Source organism: Hemicordylus capensis, chromosome 6 (assembly GCF_027244095.1).
Source record: "Hemicordylus capensis ecotype Gifberg chromosome 6, rHemCap1.1.pri, whole genome shotgun sequence".
NCBI lineage: Eukaryota > Metazoa > Chordata > Lepidosauria > Squamata > Cordylidae > Hemicordylus > Hemicordylus capensis.
The window spans coordinates 3,568,854-3,593,269 of NC_069662.1; the positions used below are offsets into that span (position 1 = coordinate 3,568,854).

At 54.0% G+C, this 24,416-nt stretch overlaps 1 protein-coding gene and 1 non-coding gene across 3 annotated transcripts in view; one reads left to right on the plus strand and one right to left on the minus strand.

Annotated features, from left to right (window-relative positions):
- Positions 1 to 10,986, minus strand: part of KCNAB3 (potassium voltage-gated channel subfamily A regulatory beta subunit 3) — a 28,080-nt gene extending 17,094 nt beyond the window's left edge. Inside the window, exons 1-3 of one of the 2 annotated variants that reach the window (XM_053264872.1) lie at positions 10,304 to 10,986; positions 443 to 486; positions 164 to 201 (exon numbers count right to left, since the gene is read on the minus strand). In XM_053264872.1, coding sequence (XP_053120847.1) covers positions 164 to 201; positions 443 to 486; positions 10,304 to 10,542 — 321 coding nt within the window. In that variant the 5' untranslated portion in view covers positions 10,543 to 10,986. The remainder of the gene's footprint in view (positions 1 to 163; positions 202 to 442; positions 487 to 10,303) is intronic. The other variant, XM_053264873.1, reaches the window with a different exon arrangement.
- A 1,761-nt stretch (positions 10,987 to 12,747) lies between these two features.
- On the plus strand, positions 12,748 to 12,925 carry TRNAS-CGA (transfer RNA serine (anticodon CGA)). The gene is made up of 2 exons: positions 12,748 to 12,784; positions 12,881 to 12,925. It is a non-coding gene; the product is annotated as a tRNA-Ser (tRNA).
- The last annotated feature ends 11,491 nt before the right edge of the window (positions 12,926 to 24,416 follow it).

Sequence of the window (24,416 nt, forward strand, 5' to 3'; positions counted from 1 at the left end):
TCTCCCATTCATTTGCAACCAGGGCAGACCCTGCTTAGCTAAGGGGACAAGTCATGCTTGCTACCACAAGGCCAGCTCTCCTCTCCTAATTCAGGTTAAGCCTTGTGAGCCCTGAGTGGGGAATAGAGAGGGGTGGGCTGGGTGTGTGACGGCCGATCCTTACCTCGTCTGAAATCTGGGACCCAAACGTCACCCACGTACCTGCAGGGGGAGACCAAGACCATGAGACACAGACAAAGCAGGCTCTGCCCTCCCGTGGGACTGTGAGGGGCCCCACCCAAACTGGGCTTCGCAGGCCTATGCAGCCTCAGCAGGTCCTGGTAGGCGAGCTGGCAAAGAGTGCACCAGAGCATGTGCAAAGCGCCCGTGCCAAGCCACAGCCGAAAGGCTGCTGGGGCCTGTTAGTCTCCCTCTCTGCATCCCCCTTCGCCCGTGAACTTACCAAGGCCGAGGCATGAAACACGGAGCCCTGATTTGCCCAAGTTCCTGTGCGGGGGGGAAAGAAAGATATTTGTTTTTAAAAATTAATAAATTCATTCAAGGAAGCAGTTGGCAATTGTTCCAAGCAACAGCCACGTACAGCTTCGTGGAACTGTCTGTAGGTCCTGTACAGCAGATAGAAATGACGCAGCCTCTGCCCCAAAGGCCTTACAGTCCACATGAAATGGACAAAGCAAGGGTGGTGTGTGTGAGAGAGGATTGCCGGCAAGAGAAGCTCAGAGCAGCATACAAGGTTTCCTCTCCCACTCGTTTTATTCTCTCAACAACCCTGCGAGGTAGGTTGGACAGAGAAAATGGGGGGGGGGCTGGGCCAGGTTCTTCCAGGGAGCGTCATGGCCTGGGTGGGGATTGGAATCGAGGGCTCCGAGTTCTAGTGTGACTCTCCAACCCAGGGGTCGTCAACATGAGGCTTTCTCGCGGATGTGGGACTACAACTCCCATCACCCCCAGCTGCACTGCTGCTGGAAATGATAGGAGTTGTAGTCCAACCACCACTGGAGAGCAGGTTGGCCATCTTGCTCTGACTTGGAGGTTCCCAGCCTGTGGTCCCCCAGAAGCTGCTGCACTACAACTCCCATCACCCCAGCTATGGTTTATTGTGGCTGGGGATGATGGGAGTTGTAGTCCAGCAACATCTGGGGGACCACAGGCTCGGAGCCCCTGCTCTAACTGGTACACCAAGTGAACAAGAAGCCTGGCACCAAGCGGACAGAACATCAGGCAGCTTCCTTGAGGTCTAGCTGCATGACAGAGGATATTTGGAACGCTACCAATGCTGGGCGTCTTTTGTATTCAGTGTGCTCCCTGAAAAAGCAGTTGTGTGTGTGTGTGTGTGTGTAACCACCAACTCTTCAGCCCCTGGAACAGGACATGAAAGTGCCATTAAAAAAGCGATCATCTGCTGCTTTTCAGTGATGCTGTATTGCATCATTTGCTCGAACAAGCCACGCAAAATGTGTCCAGGGGCGGCGAATCCAGCGCGGCCGGCCGCCTGGGCCGGCCGCGCCTCCCCTGGGCAGGGCAGGCAGGGCAGGGCAGGAGGTCGCAGGGGCCAGGCCTCCTGCTCGCCCTCTTGCCTCCCGGCAGCCGGCTGGAAGGTGTCCGGCTGCCTCCCTTCCCAGAGCCCGTCTTCTTCATTAGCGCTGCGCCGCCGTCCTGCGGGCGCGCCTCTCTCTCTCTCACAGCTTCATTAGCGAGCCGAGCGAGCGCCGGGAGCGTTAACCCGAGATAAAAATAGACGGGAGCTGGGAGGCCACTGTGCGCTGGCTCGGGGCTCAGAAGAAACAGGGTCACTGGCTGCTGTGGAAGGCGGCGGGCCGCTTCTGCTACGGAGAGATCGGGGGGAGAGGCGGTTGGGCAGTAGGCGGGGGGACAGGACAGAGCTCCAGGGAGAACAGGGTGGCGGCAGAGAGGGGGACAGGGAGGCTTTGCTACTGCAGAGAGGCAGCTGCTTCTGGGGTGGAGCAGAGAGGCCTCTTGCTACACAAGCTCCTCAACTGCGGGGCTTGAGTTGCCTGAGGCTTGTTAGAGGCTCCTGCCTGAAGGAGAGCTGGTCTTCTTGCAGTAGCCAGCATGACTTGTCCCCTTAGCTAAGCAGGGTCCGCCCTGGTTGCATCTGAATGGGAGACTTGATGTGTGAGCACTGGAAGATCTTCCCCTTAGGAGATGGAGCAGCTCTGGCTGGGAAGAGCAGAAGGTTCCAAGTTCCTTCCTTGGCAGCATCTCCAAGAAAGGGCTGAGATAGACTCTTGCCTGCAGCCTGGGAGAAGGTGCTGCCAGTCTGGGTAGACAGTACTGAGCTAGATGGACCAAGGGTCTGGCTCAGGTACATGGCAGCTTCCTATGTTTCTGGAGAGCTGCTGCCAATCAGAGTAGTCAATTCTAAACTTGATGGACCAAGGGCCTGACTCAGTAGATAGCAGCTTCCTATGTTCCTATGCAGGGGCAGATCCCAACGGCTCCTTGAATAAATATTCATAGCAGACTGCGTCAAAAATGGCTGGTCTTTGGAATGCCACTGCTCAGCCCAGGAACATGTGAACAAATACAGTCAGTATCACTGAGCATGTGCAGAGTGTATTTCAATCATCCACTAAGTAACTGCAGCCCACAACTCACACATTGTGGAATGGGAAAGGGAAGAGATTCAAAGTGTGCCTTATAAATAGTTGTGAGCCCCCAGCGTCCCTCCTTTTTGAAAATCAAGAACTGCTAAACTGGCCAAGGCGAAATTTATTCCTGTAAGCAGGGCTGGGAATCCTGCCTCCTCTCGCTTTCCTCAGCTCTTTCTGCACTCCTGTCCTGACTTCCCAGGGCTAAATGATAGGACTGTGAATTATATATAAGGCCAATTTTGGGTCCCTGCGTTAGTGTTGCAAACTTCTAAAACACCGGCTCTGCTTCTGTGCCACAAAGAGCAGATCAACATGTGGGGAATACGCCGGTGAAGTTCTCATCGCTTTATATTATAAGAACATGCCCTGCTGGATCAGGCCCAAGGAAGCCCATCGAGTCCAGCATCCGGCTTCACACAGTGGCCCACCAGATGCCTCTGGGGAGCCCACAGGCAAGAGGTGTGTGTCTCCTTGCCTGGAAAAGCTAAATTTCTAAGTATTGGGTTGCTGTGAAATGCGCAGGAGCAGGAGCAGATTAAAAGGTTGGCAACTTGTGTGTGCACACACGCATGGAAGGTGTGCGTGTGTGTGTGCACGTCCGAGAGGTGCCCGAGCCAGCCCCATTTCCTCCCCCCCCCCAGTCCTAGGGATAAGCGTCCCAGTCCCCCAGACACCAGCTGCTGCGCTGATATGGATCATGGCTAGGCCTCATAATTAAACCATAAGGGATATGTGGAGAGCCGGCTGTGTGGGAGAGGGGCCAGAAACACAGCCCCCCCCCACCAGGGTTCCCTCTAACAAGGATTCCCAGATATTGCTGACTACAACTCCCAGCATCCCCAGCTGCAATAGCCTTTGCTAAGGGGTTCTGGGAGATGTAGTCAACAACATCTGGGAACCCCTGTTGGAGGGAACACTGCCCCCCCCCCCACGATTCCGACCTTGCTCCAGCGGACCAGAACAATTTCCTCCGTTCTGTACAAATCCCCAACTGGACTGGGAGAGAGCAATCACCCTGACGCAGGACCGAATCAGACGATAGGAGGAGAGGACCCCTCCCCGAACAGTCATCTATTCCAAGCTCTTTAGCAAATGGGCTGGGGGGATGGATGGGGCAGTAGATCAGGACAGCCTCTGCTTTGCATGCAGGGTCCCCAGTTCAAGTCCTGGCAGCATCTCCAGGTAGGCCTGGGAAAGCCCTCTGGGCCTGAAACGGCTGGGGAGCTGCTGCCAGTCAGAGCAGACAGTCCTGAGCTCGATGGACCGAGAGTCTGACTCGGTATAAGGCAGCTTTCTATGTTGTGAATAGGTTCGTCGAGTGGCCCGCCTCCTCACTCTGTTGGAGAACAACCACAGAGGAAGCATTGGGCTGAAAACAGAGCAGGATTGTCAAGGTGACCGAGAGAAGTGTGGGCAGATCTGAACTAAGCTGGACAAAGAGCCAGCGGGGTGTCTCGTGGTCAGAGTGCTGGACTAGGACCAGGGAGAGCCGAGTTCAAATCCCCATTCCACCATGAGACTTGCTGGGTGACTCTGGGCCAGTCACTTCTCTCTCAGCCTCACCTACTTCACAGGGTTGTTGTGAGGAGAAACCAAAGTATGTAGTACACCGCTCTGGGCTCCTTGGAGGAAGAGCGGGATATAAATTGTAAAACAAACAAACAAACAAACAAACTATGGGACATGAACCCACCAGGAAGGTCATGTAGGAAGCTGCCATATACTGAGTCAGACTATGAATTCATCTAACTCAGTATTGTCTACACAGACTGGCAGCGGCTTCTCCACAGTTGCAGGTAGAAATCTCTCCTGGCCCTCTCTTGGAGATGCTGCCAGGGAGGGAACTTGGAACCTTCTCCATGCAAGCTTTCCCCAGTGCCTCCTGCATGGCATCGACTCTTCGCACCAGCGAACCTATTCATTCATTCATTCATTCGATTTCTATACTGCCCTTCCAAAAATGGCTCAGGGCGGTTTACGCAGAGAAATAACAAATAAATAAGACGACCATTAGGGGCAGAGACAGCCAGTAAGGGCATTCCCTCTCTGACCATAATACTTTCTCTGCTCTGATTCCCCCTTTTGTTAGACTGACAGTCTCACGTTCTCTCTCTCCCTCTCGTTCCTTCTTCTCCCTTCCCCACTTCCTGTATGTAGCTAGCAGCAAGGCAAGCAAGCTTTAATCTATCTCCCGGATGAATTCCCCAAACAATTTACTTTATTTAGAACTTTAACTCCTTTTCTCCAGACAATATTAATTAGCAGAGCACTCCTGCTGAAGCTGGGGTGGATAAAAAAAATCTCCGCTGCAAGCTCCCTAACACCAACCCCTAAGGGGAATATTTTACGGTGCTCACACATGCCGTCTCCCATTCAAATGCAAACCAGGATGGGCCCTGCTTAGCAAAAGGGACAGTTCATGCTTGCTACCACAAGATCCGTTCTCCTGAGCAAACACACTGAAATGAACACAGCACCTGTTCATTTCAACAAGGTGTGCCCAGGAGATTTGCCCCTTTCCAATGCTTTAATTAACAGGAGGGAGGAGTTGCTGGATGGATTTCCTGTTGCTGGTGTCCAAATATCTTGGTCGGGACTACAAAGAGGTGGCTGCAGAGGGCTCCAGCCAGTTATCCCAGCTACACGCTGAAGAGCGAAGCAAAGACACCCTAACCCTAACCACCTGACCGCTTGGAAAAAAACCCAGCCCTCCCCTGTCCCATATCCCATGTAATGCTCATTTAGGAGGAGAGCTAGTCTTGTGGTAGCAAGCAGGACTAAGCAGGGCCCACCCTGGTTGCACATGAATGGGAGACTCCATGTGTGAGCACTCAGGGGATAATGGGGCCGCTCTGGGAAGAGCACCAGAAGAAGGTTCCCAGTTCCCTCCCTGGCAGCATCTCCAAGAGAGGGCTGAGAGAGCCTCCTGCCTGCAGCCTTGGAGAAGCCGCTGCCAGTCTGTGAAGGCAATACTGAGCTAGAGGGACTGACTCGGTATATGGCAGCTTCCTATGTCTCTAGTCTCCAAGTAAAAGTAGAGCCCATCAGTTGAGGCATCCCCAAGGCAAGGGCATCCAGAGGGGGACAAGGGGGCAGTCCCCCTACAAGTCAACCCCACTGAATTCAGTAGGGCTTACTCCCAAGTAAGTGGGTATAGGATTGCAGCTTTTGCACCACCCTCCCCCTGGAAAAAATCCCACAGTTGCCCATGCCCAGAGGGTAGTTGTACTGGGGTGCAACTCCTTTTCACCCAGGATGCTAGTGAGAAGGAACCTTAGAGATCTTCTATACCAGCCTTCTGCTCAGTGCAGTGTCCCAGACAGAGGGTCCCCCAACCTCTCTTTGGAGAGCCCGCCATGGCAAGAGTAGTGCCAGCATAGCATAGTGGTTAGAGCATTCGAATCCCCATTCAGCCATGAAACCTGGGTTCGAATCCCCATTCAGCCATGAAACTGACTCTGGGCCAGTCACGTATCTCTCAGCCTAACCTACCTCACAGGGTTGTTGTGAGGATAAAAATAAGCATGTACTCTGAGCTCCCCAGAGGAAGAGCGGGATATAAATGTAAAATAAAATAAAGAGGCAGCCTGTTCCGCTTCCCAGCACAGCTCTTTCAGTTAGGAAGGCCTTCTTAATGCCTCGCCAAAAGCTGCTTCCTTGCCATTTCTGCCCATGGCTAATCATACCTAGTTAATCATTCCTAAGACAGAAATGGCCACCTTGGCCTATCAGCATCCACGAGGGCTGCTTCTTGTGACTGTTCAGAGGTTCGTGGAAAAGCACTCTGCACTTGCTCAGAGGACAGCAGTTGGAGACAGATTTTCTGAGCCCCTCCCCTGCCAGCTGGCGCCATTTAAGCCCCTCTCTGGTGAGTCCTCCAATGCATTTCAGACGACAGGAGAACCCGGTGAGGAATTCATTTCCTGCCATGCTGGGATGGGGGAGCTGAGCTGGGAATTGCCCAGGCTCCAAGGGTGTCTACAATGCGCAGATCCTCTGTATTTCCTGGCATGTGTTTGTTTTCTAATATATTGTAAAACAATATATTCCCTCAGGCAACCTCTTTCAGTCGGAAGGCAGAAAATAAATATTGAACATAAATAATAAATAATAAATCACATTTTCATCTACATCTCTTTAGATCAATGGAGCTGGGAAACACTCTGTACCCTGGAATAGAATTCACCCCCCTGGGTCTGTTAAAAGTCATGGCAGAATCTCCTCCAACTTGACCTTCACCTGCCCCATGAGGAGGCTGGCTTGGGGGGGGGGTGCTCCCCATGGCCACACATGCAGCCCGCCTCCCCGCTCCACCATTGTCCCAGGCTGCTCCCTCACCCACCCCGCTGCCGCCGCCAGGATCCAACATGACCCTCCGTGGAAAGTTTAACATCTCTGCTTTTAATCTGTTGTTGAGGCAGCGGGCCTGGCCTGGGCCCAGGGGAACCTGAGCTGAGAGGAGACGCAGAGCGGCAATTATGGAATCTGCCAGGCGGCTTGGAGGCCGGCCAGCCCTGACAACAATCCACTCCTGGGCACCAGGGGAATCGGACTCCGGAGTCCTGGCCGCCTTCCCAGCCAGCCTCACTCCCGGCCCACTAGGCCCCATGCCTGGCCCAGACAACCCAGGGGCCCTGGCTGCCTGCCCCTTCTCTGTGGGCAGCCCCCCATCCAGCAAACCCCAGAGTCCTGGCTCCTGTTCCTGTCCTGCCTTGGCATGGCAGGCTATTTCCTCCCCACCAAACTCCCAGCGCTGGTGAGCTGCAGCAATCCCTCCCTCGTAGCAGAGAAACGTGGGAAGCTCCCTTAGGAAGATAGGAAGCTGCCATATACTGAGTCAGACCCTTGGTCTATCTAGCTCAGTACTGTCTTCCCAGACTGGCAGCGGCTTCTCCAAGGTTGCAGGCAGGAGTCTCTCTCAGCCCTGTCTTGGAGATGCTGCCAGATGGGGAACTTGGAACCTCAGATGCTTTTCCCAGAGCGGCTCCATCCCCTGTGGGGAATTTCTTACAGTGCTGTTCACACTTCTAGTCTCCCATTCAAATGCAAACCAGGGCAGACCCTGCTTAGCTAAGGGGACAAGTCCTGCTTGCTCCCACAAGACCAGCTCTCCTACTTTACCTTAACAGGTTCTATGTTAATACCCTGTAAAGCACTTAGAACACTTTTAAGAAACCATATACCAAGTCAGAGCCTTGATCCAGTTCGCTTTGTATGCTCAGCACTGATTGGCAGCAGCTCACCAAGGCCAAAATCGGCTGGTCTTTCCCAGCCCTTCCTGGAGATGCGGCCAAGGATTCCACCTGAGGCCTTCTGCACACAAGCAGATGCTCTGCTGCTGAGCCACCGCCTCACACACCCTAAGGGGGAATATTTTACAGTGGGCAGTGCTCACACGTGGTCACTCATCCAAATGCAAACCCAGGTGAAACCTGCTTAGCAAACGGGGCACTTCACACTCCCTGCCGCCAGACCGACTCTCCGTCCCCAAGAATCCACTCGGCCTCCACGTATTTCCAGGTTGCTGAAGGCCCTTGTGGCTGTGTGGATGCTCAGTCGTCGGTCAGACCCAGACATGCCTGGATTGCCACTCCCATCGTCCACACAGCCACAAGGGCCTCCATCAACCTGAGGCTGAGAAGCCCCGTCTTCGGACGCTGGCCCACACGAGGCCCGAATCAGTCTCCGGTGCAAATGTACAGCCCACTTCTGCTAGAGAAGGGATGCTGCTCTTCCTGCAACTGGCGTGCAGCACAAACAGGGCCCTGTTGGAGAGGTCCAGTGGGCCCCCTCATTCAGAGATGGCCAACCGGAGGCTCTCCAGCTGCTTTTTTGGACTACAAATCCCATGATGCTGGGAGTTGTTGCCAAACAAGCTGCTGCAGGTGGGCCACCCCGGTTCTAAGCCTTCAGCCTCCTCCTTGCACTAACCTCCCCACCCTCAGTTGGGAAACCCAGGAGTCCTGGCTTCCATCCCCATGTTGGAAGCCACCCCGTGATGACGTGGACTGCAGCCCACAAGACTTTCGCCCTCAAAGGTGCCACGAAACTCCAAAAGTAGCTGCCTTGCAGCCCAGCTGCTCAGAATGCAGTTCTGCATCCGAATGATCCCCCCTTCCACAAAGCCCCTCAACTGCTCCCAGTCCCCCACTGATGCATTTCGGCTCCTCCGAACCCCAGACATTGTCTTCTTGACTCACACTGCCGTCCAGATCCCTTCACCCCCTGGACCCTCCCTCCCTATTTCAGAGGCCCTAGGAGGAATCCTGGCTTTCACACACACAACACACACCGCCCACGGCTACCCCAAATACCCCCGTTCTTGCAAAGGGAAAGGGAAAAAAGGATTACGTTTGGGGTCAGGAGAGCACGGAGCTGACTTTAATTGAAATGCCAAACATGAAGTTGGAGGATTAAATGGTCTCCAATGCTGGTGTGTTTGTGTGTGTGTGTGTGTGTGTGTGACAGCCCAGTGTGTGCTGGGCAGCAAGGCAAAGCACGGAGTGGGTGCAGTTGTGGGTGTTTGTGTTTAGGAGGGTTACGTGAATGACTTGAGGCCCACTTGGGCCCCCTGAAAGCAACACACCCCTGCACACACGCACACGCACACACACTGCACTTAAGAGATCTTGCAGTATCATCCACAGGCGGCTCAGAGAGGAAGAGTGTGAAATTGCACGTACCCCATTCCCTCCTCAGGGTTTTGGGGTTCAGGGAGAGCTCTGCATCTTTGGGAAACCCCAACCCCCATCTCCTGTGATAGACCTCCAACAATTAGGAACTGCCCCCCCCGCTCCGCCTCCTAACTGCTGGGCGTAGGGCAAACCCTCCCCTTTCCCCCAGAGAAGAACCCAGGAGTGGCCCCTCTGTTCACCTTGGGAGGATCCAGAGGGGTCCGTTCCACACCCTCTCCTTGCTACTCCCAAACCCACCTCTGGGATGTTCCCCACTGCCTCTGGGCAACACCCCAAAGGAGCCCCCCCCATCTATGGCCCCTCCTGGCCACCCCCAACGCCACTGACAAGCCCAGTCCTGCCCCTAATGGTCACTGTTCTGTTCCCCTCCCCTAACGCTTTGCTGAAGACCCCCCCCATCAGCACTTGTATAGCACCCCCCAAAAAAACCCAGCAACAGAGGGCAACCCCTTCTTTGCTCTCCCGCCCTCCTCCCTTGCCTTTCCTTCTCACAAGCCCCCCCACGCCCACAAGCTGCCCTCCACCTGACACCCCCTTGCCTCTTTTCCTCAAGGAGGCAATCGGCTCACTCTCTTCCGCCCGCCCCCAACCCTCCTATTCCACCCTCCAGTCCACACGACCCATGTCAACCCCAAGCTGTGATCTCCGCCTGCACACTGCTGCCCCACATCACCCCCTATCTCCCCCCAAAGTCTCCAGATAGCCTCAACTGTGCAGATCTTCCCCCAGCACCCCTCCCCCTCCCTGGCCCCCACAGCAGCAGCTTAGACTCTTGTCTCCCCACAGGCCCCCATTAGCTCTGTCCATCTTGCCCCCCACCCATTTCTCCCCCCCCACTATGACCCGCATTGCTCCTAGCTTCACAGCCCCCCATCCGGCCCGAACCCTCCTCCCAGCCCCAGCCCTTTGCCTCCTACCCCCTGGACACCAATTCTGCCCCCAACGGCGGGTCGCCCCCCCATCCCATCCCAGCCCGGCAACCCACCACCATACCTGTAGTTCATGCCTGTGGCTCTGCCGGTGGACTCCCTCAGCAGGAAGGCGATGTGGGGCAGGTTCTGCCCAGGTGCCCGGGGCCCTATGGCTAGCCGGGGTCCCTTGCCAGGGGGCTGGTACCCCCCATTGCCCTGCCCCCCACCGGTTCCCTGGCCCCGGGACCCCCCACCGCAGAGGCGGTCATCGCTGCTGCGGCTCCGCAGGTTCTGCTCCGTGCAGGCGATGGAGACTTGCATGGCTTAGCTGGGGGGCCAGAGGGTGGGGGCGCGTGTCTTGGCGGGGGGGGGTAGGGAGGAGACCCCCAAGGCCCCTCGCCCGTGAAAAGCCCGGGGCCGGGAGGGGGGGCGGCCGCCTTCCTCTCCTTGGGGACCGCTGCAGAGTTGGATGGATGCGGCAGCGCCGGGGCGGGGAGGGGGCCCGGCGGGCTGCAGGGGGGTGGGCGAGGGCGGCCGGGGGCGTCCCGAGCAGCCCCTCACTCTCCCTCCTGGTGCTGCTCGCCCCACTTTTCCGCTCAACTGGGCCTCATTTGCATACCGGCCCCGCCCACCTCGCTTCTTTGGGGAGGGCCAGGGGACCAGGCGCGGGGAGGGATGCTGAGGAGGAGGGATGCAGGCGCGGAGGATGCCGGCGCGGAGGGGAGCCGCCTGGACCGCCGCCTCCGCCAGCGCCGCTAAGCTCTGGCGGAGAGGACTGGGGGGTGGGGTGGGGGGCGAGGAAGCAGGACTCCTGGGTTCGTAGGGATTGGCCTGCGGGCTGCTGCGAGGCGCGGGGAGGAAGAGCGGGGGGGGGGGGTAGCGACAGCTGCAGAAAGCTCTTAAAGGGGACACGTGTCCCCCACCCCACCCTCCCCGCTTCTTTCACCCTCCGCTTTTCTGTGGGCTCAGATAATCCACCCAAGCACGATACGAAGTTAAGAGCCTCCATCAAGGGTGGGGGGGGGATTGGGGGTAATAGCTCTTTAGCTCAGAGGACTTTAGCGTGGGGGCGGGGAGGGGGGAGGCGGGTAGAGAAATAGCCAGAAGAAGGATGGCCAGCGAGGCTGTGCAGGAGAAGTGGATCGCGGCTGGATGGAGAAGCGGGGGGGGGGGGGCGGGGGGGCTCGTGCCTTGTGGCGCCCTCTCCCGGTGGCAGGTAGGAAGGACGTGCACCTGGTTTGGACCATGCTGGAACCGGCATCCGCCGCACTTCCTTTGCAGGGAAGGCACATGTCTTCCCCCAAGAAAGCACCGCTAATTGCGGTACGCCGCCTTTCCCCGGGATTCCAACCGCAATCTGTAAATGCTGAGGACATCCAGTTACGTCCTCGTGCCTGCCAGAGCTGCAAGCAAGGAGGCTGCATGGATGTCGCAGGTCCCTGCTGCTGGATAGTGTCTGTGCCATCGGGGATGATGAACATCCCCCTCCTTCTCCTCCCTGCCATGCCCAAGGCTCAGTCCTTAAAGAGAGCTGGTCTTGGGGTAGCAAGCATGATTGGTCCCCTTTGCTAAGCAGGGTCTGCCCTGGTTTGCATTTGGATGGGAGACCCCATGTGTGAGCTCTGCAAAAGATTCCCCTCAGGGGATGGGGCTGCTCTGGGAAGAGAGCATCTGCCTACTGGCCTGCAGATGGTTCCAAGTTCCTTCCCTGGCAGCATCTCCAAGGTGGGGCTGAAAGAATACTGCCTGCGAGCTTGGAGAAGCCCCTGCCAGTCTGGGTAGACAATACCTAGCAAGATGGACCAACATGTGATAAAGACCCTCCAAAACAGCTGTGATGAGCAGAAGTTAAACAGGTGCAACTTTTACTGGCATACAGATGAAGATCCCCACTTCTAGAATTTCTGCCTGACAAGGAGATTTAACTAGGAAAAGAAAAAGGCAAGTTTTAAACAAAGTTGCCAACTGACCAGGAAAAAACCAACGCAGGGTTGTCTGCTCTTTTGCCTTTAACATAAAGAGTGTGTCTTTACTTTTATGCTGGGATGTAGCTGTAGCTCAGTAGTAGAGCATCTGCTTTGCATGCAGAAGGTTCCTGGGTTCAAATCATAGGAAACATAGGAAGCTGCCATATACTGAGTCAGGCCACTGGTCTATCTAGCTCAGTATTGTTTTCACAGACTGGCAGCAGCTTCTCCAAGGTTGCAGGCAGGAGGAATCTCTCTCTCAACCCTATCTTGGAGAAGCCAGGGAGGGAACTTGGAACCTAGATGCTCTTCCCAGAGCGGCTCCATTCCCTAAGGGGAAGATCTTAACAGTGCTCACACATCAAGTGTCCCATTCATATGCAACCAGGGTGGACCCTGCTTAGCTATGGGGACAAGTCATGCTTGCTGACATCTCCCGTCAGAGCTGGGAAAGGCCCCGTCTGGGACCATGGACAGCTGCTGCCAGTCAGTATATACAGCACTGAGCTAGAGGGACCAAGGCTCTGACTCAGTAAAAGGCAGCTTCCTATGTTAGGTAGCTGTGATGGCCGAGTGGTTAAGGAGTTGGACTCGAACCTTGGAGAAGCCGCTGCCAGTCTGTGAAGACAATACTGAGCTAGATAGACCAAGGGTCTGACTCAGTATATGGCAGTTTCCTATGTCCCTATGAAATCCAATAGGGTTTCCCTGCGCAGGGTCGAATCCTGCTCACAACGCAAGTCCTACTTTTGGGCTTGGTGGTAGAGCATCTGCTTTGCATGCAGAAGGTCCTAGGTTCAATCCCTGGCAGCATCTCCAGGCAGGGCGGGATTAAATTAATTAATCCCTGAGCCTGAAACCCCAGAGAGCGGCTGCCAATCAGTGTGGAACGCACTGCGCTAGATGGACCAAGCATCTGACTCATTAGAAGCCCGCTTCCTATGTCCCTATGACTTTACACTAAATAGGAATGCAATTTGCAGAAATCGGCAGAAGATAGTGTTTGCAACAATGTGGGGGACCTGATTGCCTGCTAACGTCTGCAAATCAAGCTACTGAAAAAGGCACAGCTGCAGGAGCTGACTTCAGAGTTGGCAACCCAGGCTTTATAGTTTACTCCCCGGGGCTGTCTCCATACTTCTAGTTGGTCATTTTCAGCAGTCTGAGAATTCTCCTCGACTCTTCTTTTGAGAGCAGGAGGGAGAAAAGTCCCTGGCCCTTACAGCTGCTAAAATCAGCTTTGCCGTGGGCAGAGAATACCTGCTAAACTGCAGAGGCCAGAGGAGGGGGATTTGCATTCAGTGGGGGGTGGGCTTCCGCACACAAGAACAAGCCGCCCCCTTGGCCCCCTGCTTCTGGCCTCCACTCTGGGCGAACAGAGCAGCAGGATAAAGGCGGCAAAACAATCCAGCCTATCTGCTGTTTCAAGCAAAGTTCCTCCATCCGCCTCATTTAGTCAGCCAGCTGACCCTTGGGGGCTTTATTTATTTCTTAATGGGTTTACAACCTGCCTTTTGGTTCAAGAAGTAGACATGAAGGCAGTTCATGTGAGTATAAACTAGGTGTGATCCTGCTCTGTGATTAATTAATTTTTTAAAATTAATTAATTTAATTTTTAAATTAAAATTTAATTTAATTTTTTAAAAAGCTTTTTAAAAGGCCGGAGGTGGGGAGCTTGATCATCAGACAAGCCCCAGGTGGGTTTCCCCTCCAACCTTGTTCAGAAGCTGGGGATACAATTGGGGTGGGGGGGGCACGCTTGTCCTAACCAGCTGGGTCTTGACAGATGATCAAGTGCCCTGCCCCACCCTCGGCCTTGCTTCCGTCTTACACACAATTCCAGTTCCTGGAACTGGGTAGGACTCGTCTCCCACCCAGTTTAGGGTCACGGGAACTGCCCTGTTGTATCTGACCAGGACCAGAGAGTCCTGGGTTCAAATCCCCACTCAGCCACCGGGTGATGGGCCCGTCATAATTTGTCTCTGCCAAATGTCGTTGTGAGGGTAATGTGGGAGAGGAGAACCACAGATGGCCCCTGCATTACTTGGAGGAAGGGTGGGAGAAAAATGCCACAAGTGCATAGAACAGAATGAAACAGTATGCAGACAGGGCATATTAAAACACACCAGATTTTAAAGGCACCCCCCCAAAAAAAAAACCAACTAGCAGCAATACTGGTTAGAGCAGCAGAAAGTAGGAAAGAGAGAGTGATTGTGGCAACTCAGAAGCCCTTTGGAACTGGGCTACCTTGGCCTGGTGCCATGGAGAGAGCAGAACTTCCCTTACTGTGACTGCTACTACCACTACTACAGATGTTTATATACCGCGGTTCCCAAAGTGGTTTATACCAAAAGTTCCCAAAGCGGTTTACATAGAGAAATAATAAACAAAACCCCTTTCCCATAGCAGAGAGTTCCACAGCTTCAGCTGCTGCTGCTGCAGAGAAGGCCCTGTCCGACATTGCCACTCGCTGTACTTCAGATGCTGGGAAACCACAGAGGATGATCTTGCCACACAGCAGGTTCATATTCCCTCACCCTGTCCTGTTTTGGAGCTATAGTTCTGGGAAGGAGATGGGTTCTGCATCTCTTTTGTAGCCTCTACTGGGGACCGTGGCAGAGAAGCGCTTCCAAGAGGATGCTAGCCATGTAAGTCCTAAGCCAGGGGTGGCCAGCTGTTGCTGGACTACAACTCCCATCACACCCGCTGCAATTGCAGCAGTGGATGATGGGGGTTGTAGTCCAACAGCAGCTGGAGAGCTTCGGGCTGGCCACCTCTGGCCTAAGCTAACCTGAAACCCTCTGCTAGTGGTTTGCTGTGGGGTGGCACCTTCTCCTTCCACAGCTCTAGGGAACTGGTTCACAGCACTTGGGCCTGGTGTCACCTTAGAGGCCCCCAGCCCATCTCTGTGACTCTTCGCGGCGCCTGTGATTCCGCTACTGGAGGCAGCGGCATGGAAACGAGCCCCACTGGAAAGCGGGGCTGTTAAAGGGAAACGAGTCAAAACCCGAGAGCAAGGAGTCCATGCTGGATGGGGGCCACTCCCACGTTTTGTTTCAGAGGCTACGATAATGGAGAAGGGCTGGTGGCCAGAGGGTGGCTGGGCAGACATCCGGCTTCATGACGGCTCCCATTAGCCCATGGAAAGCTTGAGGCTGCCGTTCAGAGAGGACGGGAAAGTGGAACCCAGGAGTCCGGGCCCCCAGCCGCCTCCTGTTCGAATGCAATGGGTCTTTCTCAGGCCTGGGGGGGGGGACAGGGCTGGCTTGTCCACTAGTCAGACTTAGGCAGTCACCTAGGACACCAGTTCTGGGCGGGGGGTGGGGGGGCGCATAAACAAACCGTGCCAGAATACAGCACGGCCAACTAGTCTCCCCCTGGGGTGGCGCTTCTGAACTCAGTCCTGCGCAGTGGCACCAGAATGGAAGGTGCTTTCCTGCCCCCCACCCCGCTCTCCAAAGGGCCTGCCTCACGTTGCAGCCCCCAAGACACAGCCTCCTTTGCTCCCTGCACCTCAGCCCGCAGAGGAGTCTCAACGGCTGCACTCGTGCCGGTGAGTCCGGGCAGCCGGCCGGCCTCAGCATTCCTTTCCGAACAGGAACGGTCTCGGTCCAGACTGCCTCCGCACCCTTTCCAGCCCCGGAGTGCTAGCCTAGCATTTGACTCCCACAGCAGGCCGGGCGATCCATTCACTGGCCGTCTGCCCGGGTTGGTCATCCAACCTCACAAACGGGCCGCTGCACGGCTCAAAAGTCGGGACTCCACAGTTTCCAGCTGCCCCCCTGCCATCAAAGTCTGCCAAGGGTGCCCCAAACACTAGGGACGGCCCTGACTGGGGAGGGAATGTCCAGAGGGAAGGGTGTCCCTTCCTGCCCCATCGCTGCCTGCCCTGGACCCAAGGACATTTTGCAGCCTCGTCTTTACCTGCACCTCACGAAAGGACCGGGGAGCAGGCTGATGGCGTGGCTAGCCAGGAACTCCTCCAGGCCCCGTTCAGGGCTGTGGTCCTGGCGGCAGGGTGGGGCTGGGCCCTTCTTCTTGGGGCTCCCCCTTCCGGCTCTCGGTGGGGTGCGTCGCAGCGGGGTCCCGAAAGCGTCGGTGCCGTGAGGCTTGTATGGGTACATGGCCGGCGTGTGTTCACCAGCGGGCGAGCCAAGCCAAAGTGACGACAGAGGAAAGGATGGAGGCAGCCGTGGTGGCCCAGGAGACGACAAAGACATCGTGACAGCCACCGTCCTACGTGTTGGGGGTGGGTGGGAAGAGAACCGCGAGGGGCAGGCCGAGCCCCAGAGCCGCCGTCACCTCTCGCTTGGCAAGACGCGAGGTGTCGGCTGAGCAGGCCAGGGGGGATGCGAAGTCAGAGCAGGTGGGGGCGGCAGGTTATTTCGGGCAGGGGCACACCACGGAGGGGGTCTCGCAAGAGCTCTGCCCCAGGTTGGCATCTTGTGATGGCACTTCTGGAGACAATGTCTAGGACTGGAGGTGATTTGGCGGGCAGACGTGGTGGAGCCTTCTGAAAGAGAATTGTGTCCCTGGGAAGCCACAGCTCCCAGGACCCGGGAAGGATCTTAGGAAACTGGTGCACAGGCAGAAGGCAGATCGGGATCTGCATGGGTACATAGGAACATAGGAAGCGGCCTTCTACTGAGTCAGAGCCTTGGTCCATCTAGCTCAGTGTTGTCTACCCAGACTGGCAGCGGCTTCTCCAAGGTTGCAGGCAGGAGTCTCCCTCAGCCCTGTCTTGGAGATGCTGCCAGGGAAGGAACTTGGACCCTTCTGCATACAAGCCTGTTGTATCTGACCAGGACTAGAGAGTCCTGGGTTCAAATCCCCACTCAGCCACCGGGTGATGGGCCCGTCATAATTTGTCTCTGCCAAATGTCGTTGTGAGGGTAATGTGGGAGAGGAGAACCACAGACGCCCCCTGCATTACTTGGAGAAAGGGTGGGGAAAAAATGCCACAAGTGAATAGAGCAGAATGAAACAGTATGCAGACAGGGCATATTAAAACACACCAGATTTTAAAGGCACCCCCCTTAAAAAACCAACTAGCAGCAATACTGGTTAGAGCAGCAGAAAGTAGGAAAGAGAGAGAGTGATTGTGGCAGCTCAGAAGCCCTTTGGAACTGGGCTACCTTGGCCTGGTGCCATGGAGAGAGCAGAACTTCCCTTACTGCTCTTCCCAATCTGACAGTGTTCACACATGGAATCTCCCATTCAAATGCAAACCAGGGCAGATTCTGCTTAGCAAAGGAGACAATTCAAGGAGCCAGCGTGGTGTAGTGGTTAGAGTGCTGGACTAGGACTGGGGAGACCCGAGTTCAAATCCCCATCCAGCCATGAAACTCGCTGGGTGACTCTGGGCCAGTCACTTCTCTCTCGGCCTAACCTACTTCACAGGGTTGTTGTGAAAGAGAAACTCAAGTATGTAGTACACCGCTCTGGGCTCCTTGGAGGAAGAGCGGGATATAAATGTAAAATAACAATAACAAATAACAATAACAATGTGTGAGCCTCGGAATATATTCTCCTTAGGGGATGGGGTTGATCTGGGAAGAGCAAGAAGGTTCCACGTTCCCCAGGAGAGGAAAACTGGTCTTGTGGTAGCAAACACGACTTGTCCCCTTAGCTAAGCAGGGTCTGCCCTGGTTGCATATGAATGGGAGCACTGTTAAGATATTCCCCTCAGGGGATGGAGCCGCTCTGGGAAGAGCATCTAGGTTCCAAGTTCCCTCCCTGGCAGCATCTCCAAGATAGGGCTGAGAGAGACTCCTGCCTGCCACCTTGAAGAAGCCGCTGCCAGTCTGTGAAGCCAATACTGAGCTAGATGGACCAAGGGTCTGACTCAGGATATGGCAGCTTCCTATATTCCTCCCTGGTAGCATCTCCAAGAAAGTGTGGAGAGAGAGAAAGAGAGACTCCTGCCTGGAACCTTGGAGAAGCTGCTGCCAGCCTGGGAAGACAAGACTGAGCTAGATGGACCAAGGGCCTGACTTCGTTCACAGCAGCTTCCTGTGTTCCTGATGGAGATCTCTCCTGCGTGGTTTTGAAGGAGGGCTGGTGAAGGCAACTCCATCTGTCCCCAACTAAAGAGAGCTGAGAGTTGGTTGAAGGCACCTCTGGGGATCTGATGTGGGGCGTGGGTCATCTCCCACCTGGCAGAGGGGGCCTGCTGTTTGCCCCCACATGTGCTTTTTAAAAATAACACACACATCACAAAAATGTCATGCATGCTCTTACAACTGGGGAAACAGGAAGCAATGGCTAACATATATTTTCCTTCTCTTCTGACCAGCCGTTCTACGTAAAGAAAGCCAGCATCAAAAGCTCCATGTTAAACCATGGGCGGTTTTGCATGCAGGTTTGAATAAACTGGCATATGCAAAAACGAGCAGGGCTCTTTCCTCCCCCTTTAATGGCTTTCATGCTGCAGAGACTCTTGCGGCCCAGGGCGAGAAGGCGGGGGTGCTGGTTTATGCTGCGAGAGGAGTTGTCACGAAGCAGGGCTGGGTGGTGGGTGTGGGTGTCTGCAGAGGGGTCATTTCCCTGAGCTTTTGGCTGGGCTGAGCAGATCCTGAGAGATGATGGGAAGTGACACGCTCCTGCCAACGCTTCATCCAACCCGACATGAGCGGATCCTGAGAGATGATGGGAGGCGACACGCCTCATGCCGACGCTTCGTCCAACTTGTGCTCCAGGGGCCCGGAGCACCTTCCTTAGGAGGCGAGGCTACAGCATCGGGGGCTCTTTACCTTGGAAAAGAGGCGACGAAGGGGAGACACGATCGAGGGGTATAAAATTATGCATGGAGTGCAGAGGGTGGACAGAGAGAAATTTCCCTCCCTCTCTCACAACACTAGAACCAGGGTCACCCAAGGTCGGGAAATTTAGGACCGACAAGAGGAAGTACTTTCTCACACAGTGCATGTGTGAATCTGTGGAATTCCTTGCCACGGGATGTGGTGATGGCCACCAGCTTGGATGGCTTTAAAAGGGGCTTAGGCAAATTCATGGAGGACACATCTATCAGTGGCTACTAGTCTGGTGGCTATAGGCCACCTGCAGCCTCAGCAGCACGATGCCTCTCAATCCCAGTTACAGGGGAGCAACAGCAGGAGAGGGGGAAAGCCCTCACCTCCTTCCGTGGGCTTCCCAGAGGCATCTGGTGGGCCAGTGTGCGAAACGGGAGGCTGGTCTAGCTGGGCCGCCTTGGGCCTTGCCCAGCGGGGCTGTCCTTATGACACTAGAAGCCTGAAGCAGCGGGCATGCTCCTTCCAGCCTCCCCTTCTGACCAGAGAATGACACGACTGAGCGAACGAGCGGGCACTTGACGCTCGTCCGGAGGATGCCGGTTCAGGAAGCAACGCGGAGAAGGGAGCCAGCTTGCCGCTTGCCCCGCAAGACGCACCTGCCTGTTGTGCAGTGTGTAGGGCGACGGCAGCTTCCCACAGTGGGAATACAAAATTATATGTGCATGGCCTGACTGCACAGCAGCCTAGGAGCAGAGTCACCCTTTCCCCACAGAATCTGTGAAGCAAGCGCCTGGGCAGGGGTGTGCAGAGAGACATCAGCAGGGCTGGCTGTGTGTCGCATCGCATCTGTCTAGCAGGGATGCGCAAACTGGCTTGAGATCGAGCCGGTTTGGCTCGAGGGTTCGCCCTTGAACTGGACTGGGCCCGGTTCGGGGTTCGAAATTTTTTTAAAAACCATACACCATTTTAAAAAATAACTTGCCACCAGACCTGGGTCAACTTTGCTGCCTCTGGGGGTTACTGCTGTGGCTGCAGGGAGAGCTCTAAAGTTCCCCCCCCCACTGGCCTCCCCCTGGTATTTATGGGGTTGGTTCAGCCCATTTCTGAGCTTTTCCAGCCTGCTTGTGGCGTGCCCTGGGTAAAAAAACCCAAAACTTCTATGCATGTGCGACAGCGGCTTCCAAAATGACCACCGCAAGCCAGGAGAGGGTCGCAAAGGCTCGAAAATGGACTGAGCTGGCCCCGTAAATACTGGGGGGAGACTGGAGGGGGAAACAGGGAGAGGAAGGAGAATGGGAGACACCCACCAAAGCCAGAGAGGCTGCATAAAAAACGGAGTGGTGAGCTGAATCCATTTTTTTTTTTTAAAGGACACATATAATGAGTGCCAGGGAGAGCAGGAATCCCGAGGAGTAGCCAGAGACTGGCAGGGGCAGCGTCAGGGGAGCAAAAGCGCAGAAGGGGATCTCAGAGGAACAAAAGGGGCTCCCCCCCCGTGTATATTTGGAGGAAGAGGAAGGAAACAGCAGGCCTGCTGCTCAGCAAGGATGGTGCAATGTTAGCAGGTACCAGAGAGAAGGTGGGTCTGCTCAGCTCCTCTCCCCCCACCCTTCTTCTCCCCAAAGGGGAACTGGGTGGAATCTCGCAGAAGCAGCGTGAATGGTGGCAGCCAGGATGGCCGTTCAAGGCTGGTCGGGAGCTGGTGAGGAGACGCCATTCTGTCTTCAAGGAGACCCACTTCCCAGGGTGCATCCTAGGCTATCCGACGTCCTCAAAATCCAGTTCTCAGGACTGGGCACAGTACACCAGATAAAGTCTGACTAGGGCAGGATAAAGTGGAACGATTTATTCTTGGTGTTGCAGAAAAACGACTTATCCCCTAAACAGTAAGGAATTGCACAGGGAGCAACTTTAACCGAGGAACAAGAGTTTGGTATTTGTTACTAACTAAAACACAGGCTTAGAAAACAAGAAACAGACCAACAGTCTCTTATGCAGAGAGAGGGAGGACCTCTCAGTTTGAATTCAGGACAGCAAGTGAGGGCAGATAAACAAACTGGGATTCCACCCCTCAAGCCCGTACATAGACACATTCAAGCTTAGACAAGCATGCCCCACTACAAAGAACGGAGACAACGCGAATGGCAAAATCCCAACACTCGGGACTCGGAAACAACTTGGGTACTGAAAGAGCGGGCCGATGCACTTTCAGAACCTCTGCCTATCATCCTGGAGAAATCCCGGAGGATGGGTCAGGTGCCACAAGACTGGAGATGAGGAAATGTTGACCCGGCGAGGGTAGGATCTGGGAAGCTAAAGATCAATCCGTTCTGACTTCGAGACAAGGGAAGACAGTAGAACAGATTATAAATGCATGCAAACTGGCAACCTGCATGCAAACTGGTAACAATGCAGTGCTTAGTAGAAGCCAACATGGATCTGCCAAGAATAAATCATGCCAGACTAATATTATCTCTAGTTTTACTAGTTTAGTGGATTGTGGGAATTCTGTTGGTGCAAGCAACTTATCTTGATATCAGCAAAGCATTTAAGTTCCCCATGACATTTTGTTTAGTAAACTGGTCACATGTATGAGCTAGCTCAGGGATTCTCAATGTTGGGTCCCCAGATGTTATTGGACTTCAACTCCCATAATCCCCAGCCAAAGGCCACTGGGGCTCGGGATTCTGGAAGTTGAAGTCCAGTGACATCTGGAGACCCAATGTTGAGAATCCCTGAGCTAGATGATAATACTGTCAGGTGGAATGACATCAGCTGGTCTTTTGGTAGCCTGCTATGGAGGGTCTGTGATGTTTGCATTTGAATGGGAGACTACAAGTGTGAGCCCTGTAAGAGATCCCCCTTAGGGGATGGGGCCACTCTGGGAAGAGCACCTGCATGCTTGCATGCAGAAGGTCGCAAGTTCCCTCCTTGGCAGAATCTCCAAGATAGGTCAAGGTGAACATGAGTCAGCTGCGTGACGCAGCTTCAAAAAAGGCTAACATGATGTTAGGCTGCTTTAATAGCACCATTGTTTTCAAATCACGAGATGTAATGACTCCACTTTATTCCGCACAAGTCAGACCTCATCTGAAACATGGCGACCAGTTCTAGGCACTCCACTCTAAGGAGGATATAGACAAATTGGAACAGGTCCTGAGGAAGTCAACGGAGATGATAAAGGGTCCGGAAAACAGTCCTGTGAAGATAGGTTGAAGGAACTGGGTGTGTTTGGCCTGCTGAAGAAAAGACTGAGGAAGGCCACGATAGCATTCTTCACATCCCTAAAGGGTTGTTACATAGAAGAGAGCCGTTTCTCTACTGCCCCAGAGGGCAAGACTACATCTAATCGGTTTGTTACAGCAGGGTAGATTTTGGTTGGACATTATGAGAAATTTCTATATGGAAAGAGCAGCTGGACAAAGGAGCTAATGATTGGAATGGGGGGTGGGCTCTCCCTCTTGGGCGTGGTCTAGTTCTGGATTTCCTGCATCAAGCAGAGGGCTGGACTAGATGGCCTCCAAGAACCCTTCTACTCTAGGATATGTCCCAAAGCGAACACTGACCAGGACAGAATGGGGTGTGATCATCTTGCAGCATTCAGAAGGCCCAGGTGTCACACCAAAACCCTGTGATGAAAGGTCAACATGTGGGAAAAGGAAAATGGCTGAGTCTGCTGCATGAACATTTTAAAAGGTTATTCTCCAAACGCTGAGGACTAGAAACTTGATTCTCAAAAAGCAAAGAAAGGGAAGTTTTTGTGGGGCTGGGAAGGACTGGAGAGAGAACAGTGCACCTCTGCAGCATATTCTAACAAGAGAGAGGCAAGGCAGATTTCTCGACCTTCTGCCTTTGATGTTTGATTTATTAATAAATCCACAAAGCAAAGGCAGATTAAAGGAAAACAAAACATAAATAAATGCAAGAGTGTTTGCACAGCTTTAACATCCCACTGCCCGTTTGTGTCTGGCTTTTCATTAAGACGGGCCCTGTGACCTAGCAGCCCCTGAAATGTCTCATCGTAATCATCAAGCGACCCTCTTGACCTTCTCCTGGAGATCCTAAACAAACCAAGCTCCTTAAATCTCTTGCCCGGAGGGTCATTCTCGGATTCTTCTTTATTCTGCCCCGTTCCAATTTCTCTCAGCATCCTTCTAAAAAAGGACTGCGTGAGAAGGCTGGGCACAGAATACCATCAAGAAATTGTTTCACTGGGCACTGGGAGTGTTTTCGGTGCCGAGCTGGCAAGCCAAGAAAGGGAACAGAGTCGCCCAGACACGCGATGTACTTTAAAGTGGCAGAAAAAATGATTTTAACACACGCAAAGAAGTCGTCTAAGCTATTGATCTCCAGCACAAAAGTCAGCCTCCTCAGCCTTTGCCAGGATTACAACCCAGAGCCAACCCTGGCAATTATTGCCTGACAAACCTCTTGCACACGGGTAGGAAAAACTATCCGTATTTACCCGAATCAAAGACAATTCAGAATTTAAGATGACCCCCTTTAAAAGTAGGGGTTAAATACAGGCTATGCTTGCATTGACTCAAAAGTAACAGAACTCTGAATTTAAGACAACCTCCTGATTTCTCATGTCAGAAAGCTTGGAAAGAACCTTGTCTTGGATTCAATGTCCCACAGAGAGACTGCTCCCACTTCTCTAGCCGGAGGTGAGCACCACAAGTCAAATCCAAGGCCGCGTCATGTGCTAGTCTTGTGGTCGCCAGAATAACTTGTCCCCTTAGCTAAGCAGGGTCCACCCTGGTTGCATATGAATGGGAGACTAGAAGTGTGAGCAATAGAAGATACTCCCCTTAGGGGATGGAGCCACTCTGGGAAGAGCATCTAGGTCTCAAGTTCCCTCCCCGGCAGCATCTCCAAGATAGGACAAGATTTTTTTTAATAGGACAAGATTTTTTTATTGAACCAACAAACTACCAGAGCATACAGTACGTTGCCAAAGCACAATTATATACAAAGTGGTTGTTTGTACATGATATATCTACAAAGATTTACACACAAGGATTTGGAAACCCACAAGGTTATGAAGTATATGCAGGTAGTACTGTAACTCGGGGGTGGGGGATTTCAAGGCACATCAGGTAATGTGTGTGGGGGGGTTACGTCCGACGTCCATTTCCACAATTTGTCCCATTGCTGTTTAGAAGAGATGCTCTTGTCTTTTTGCACATAACCATACAGAGATTCCTGCCTGCAACCTGGAAGAAGCCGCTGCCAGTCTGTGTGGACAATACTGAGCTAGATGGACCAAGGGTCTGACTCCGTTTATGCCAGCTTCCTATGTCCCTAGACCTTCACACTCTCACCACTCTGCGTAGGTCAGGGGTTCCCAACTTGGGGCCCCCCTCCAGATGTGGCTGAACTGCAACCTCCGGCACCCCCAGCCACAGCTGATTGTCGTCGTAGTTCATCAACATCTGGAGGACCAAAGGCTGGCTGGGAACCTCCTCTGCCCCGG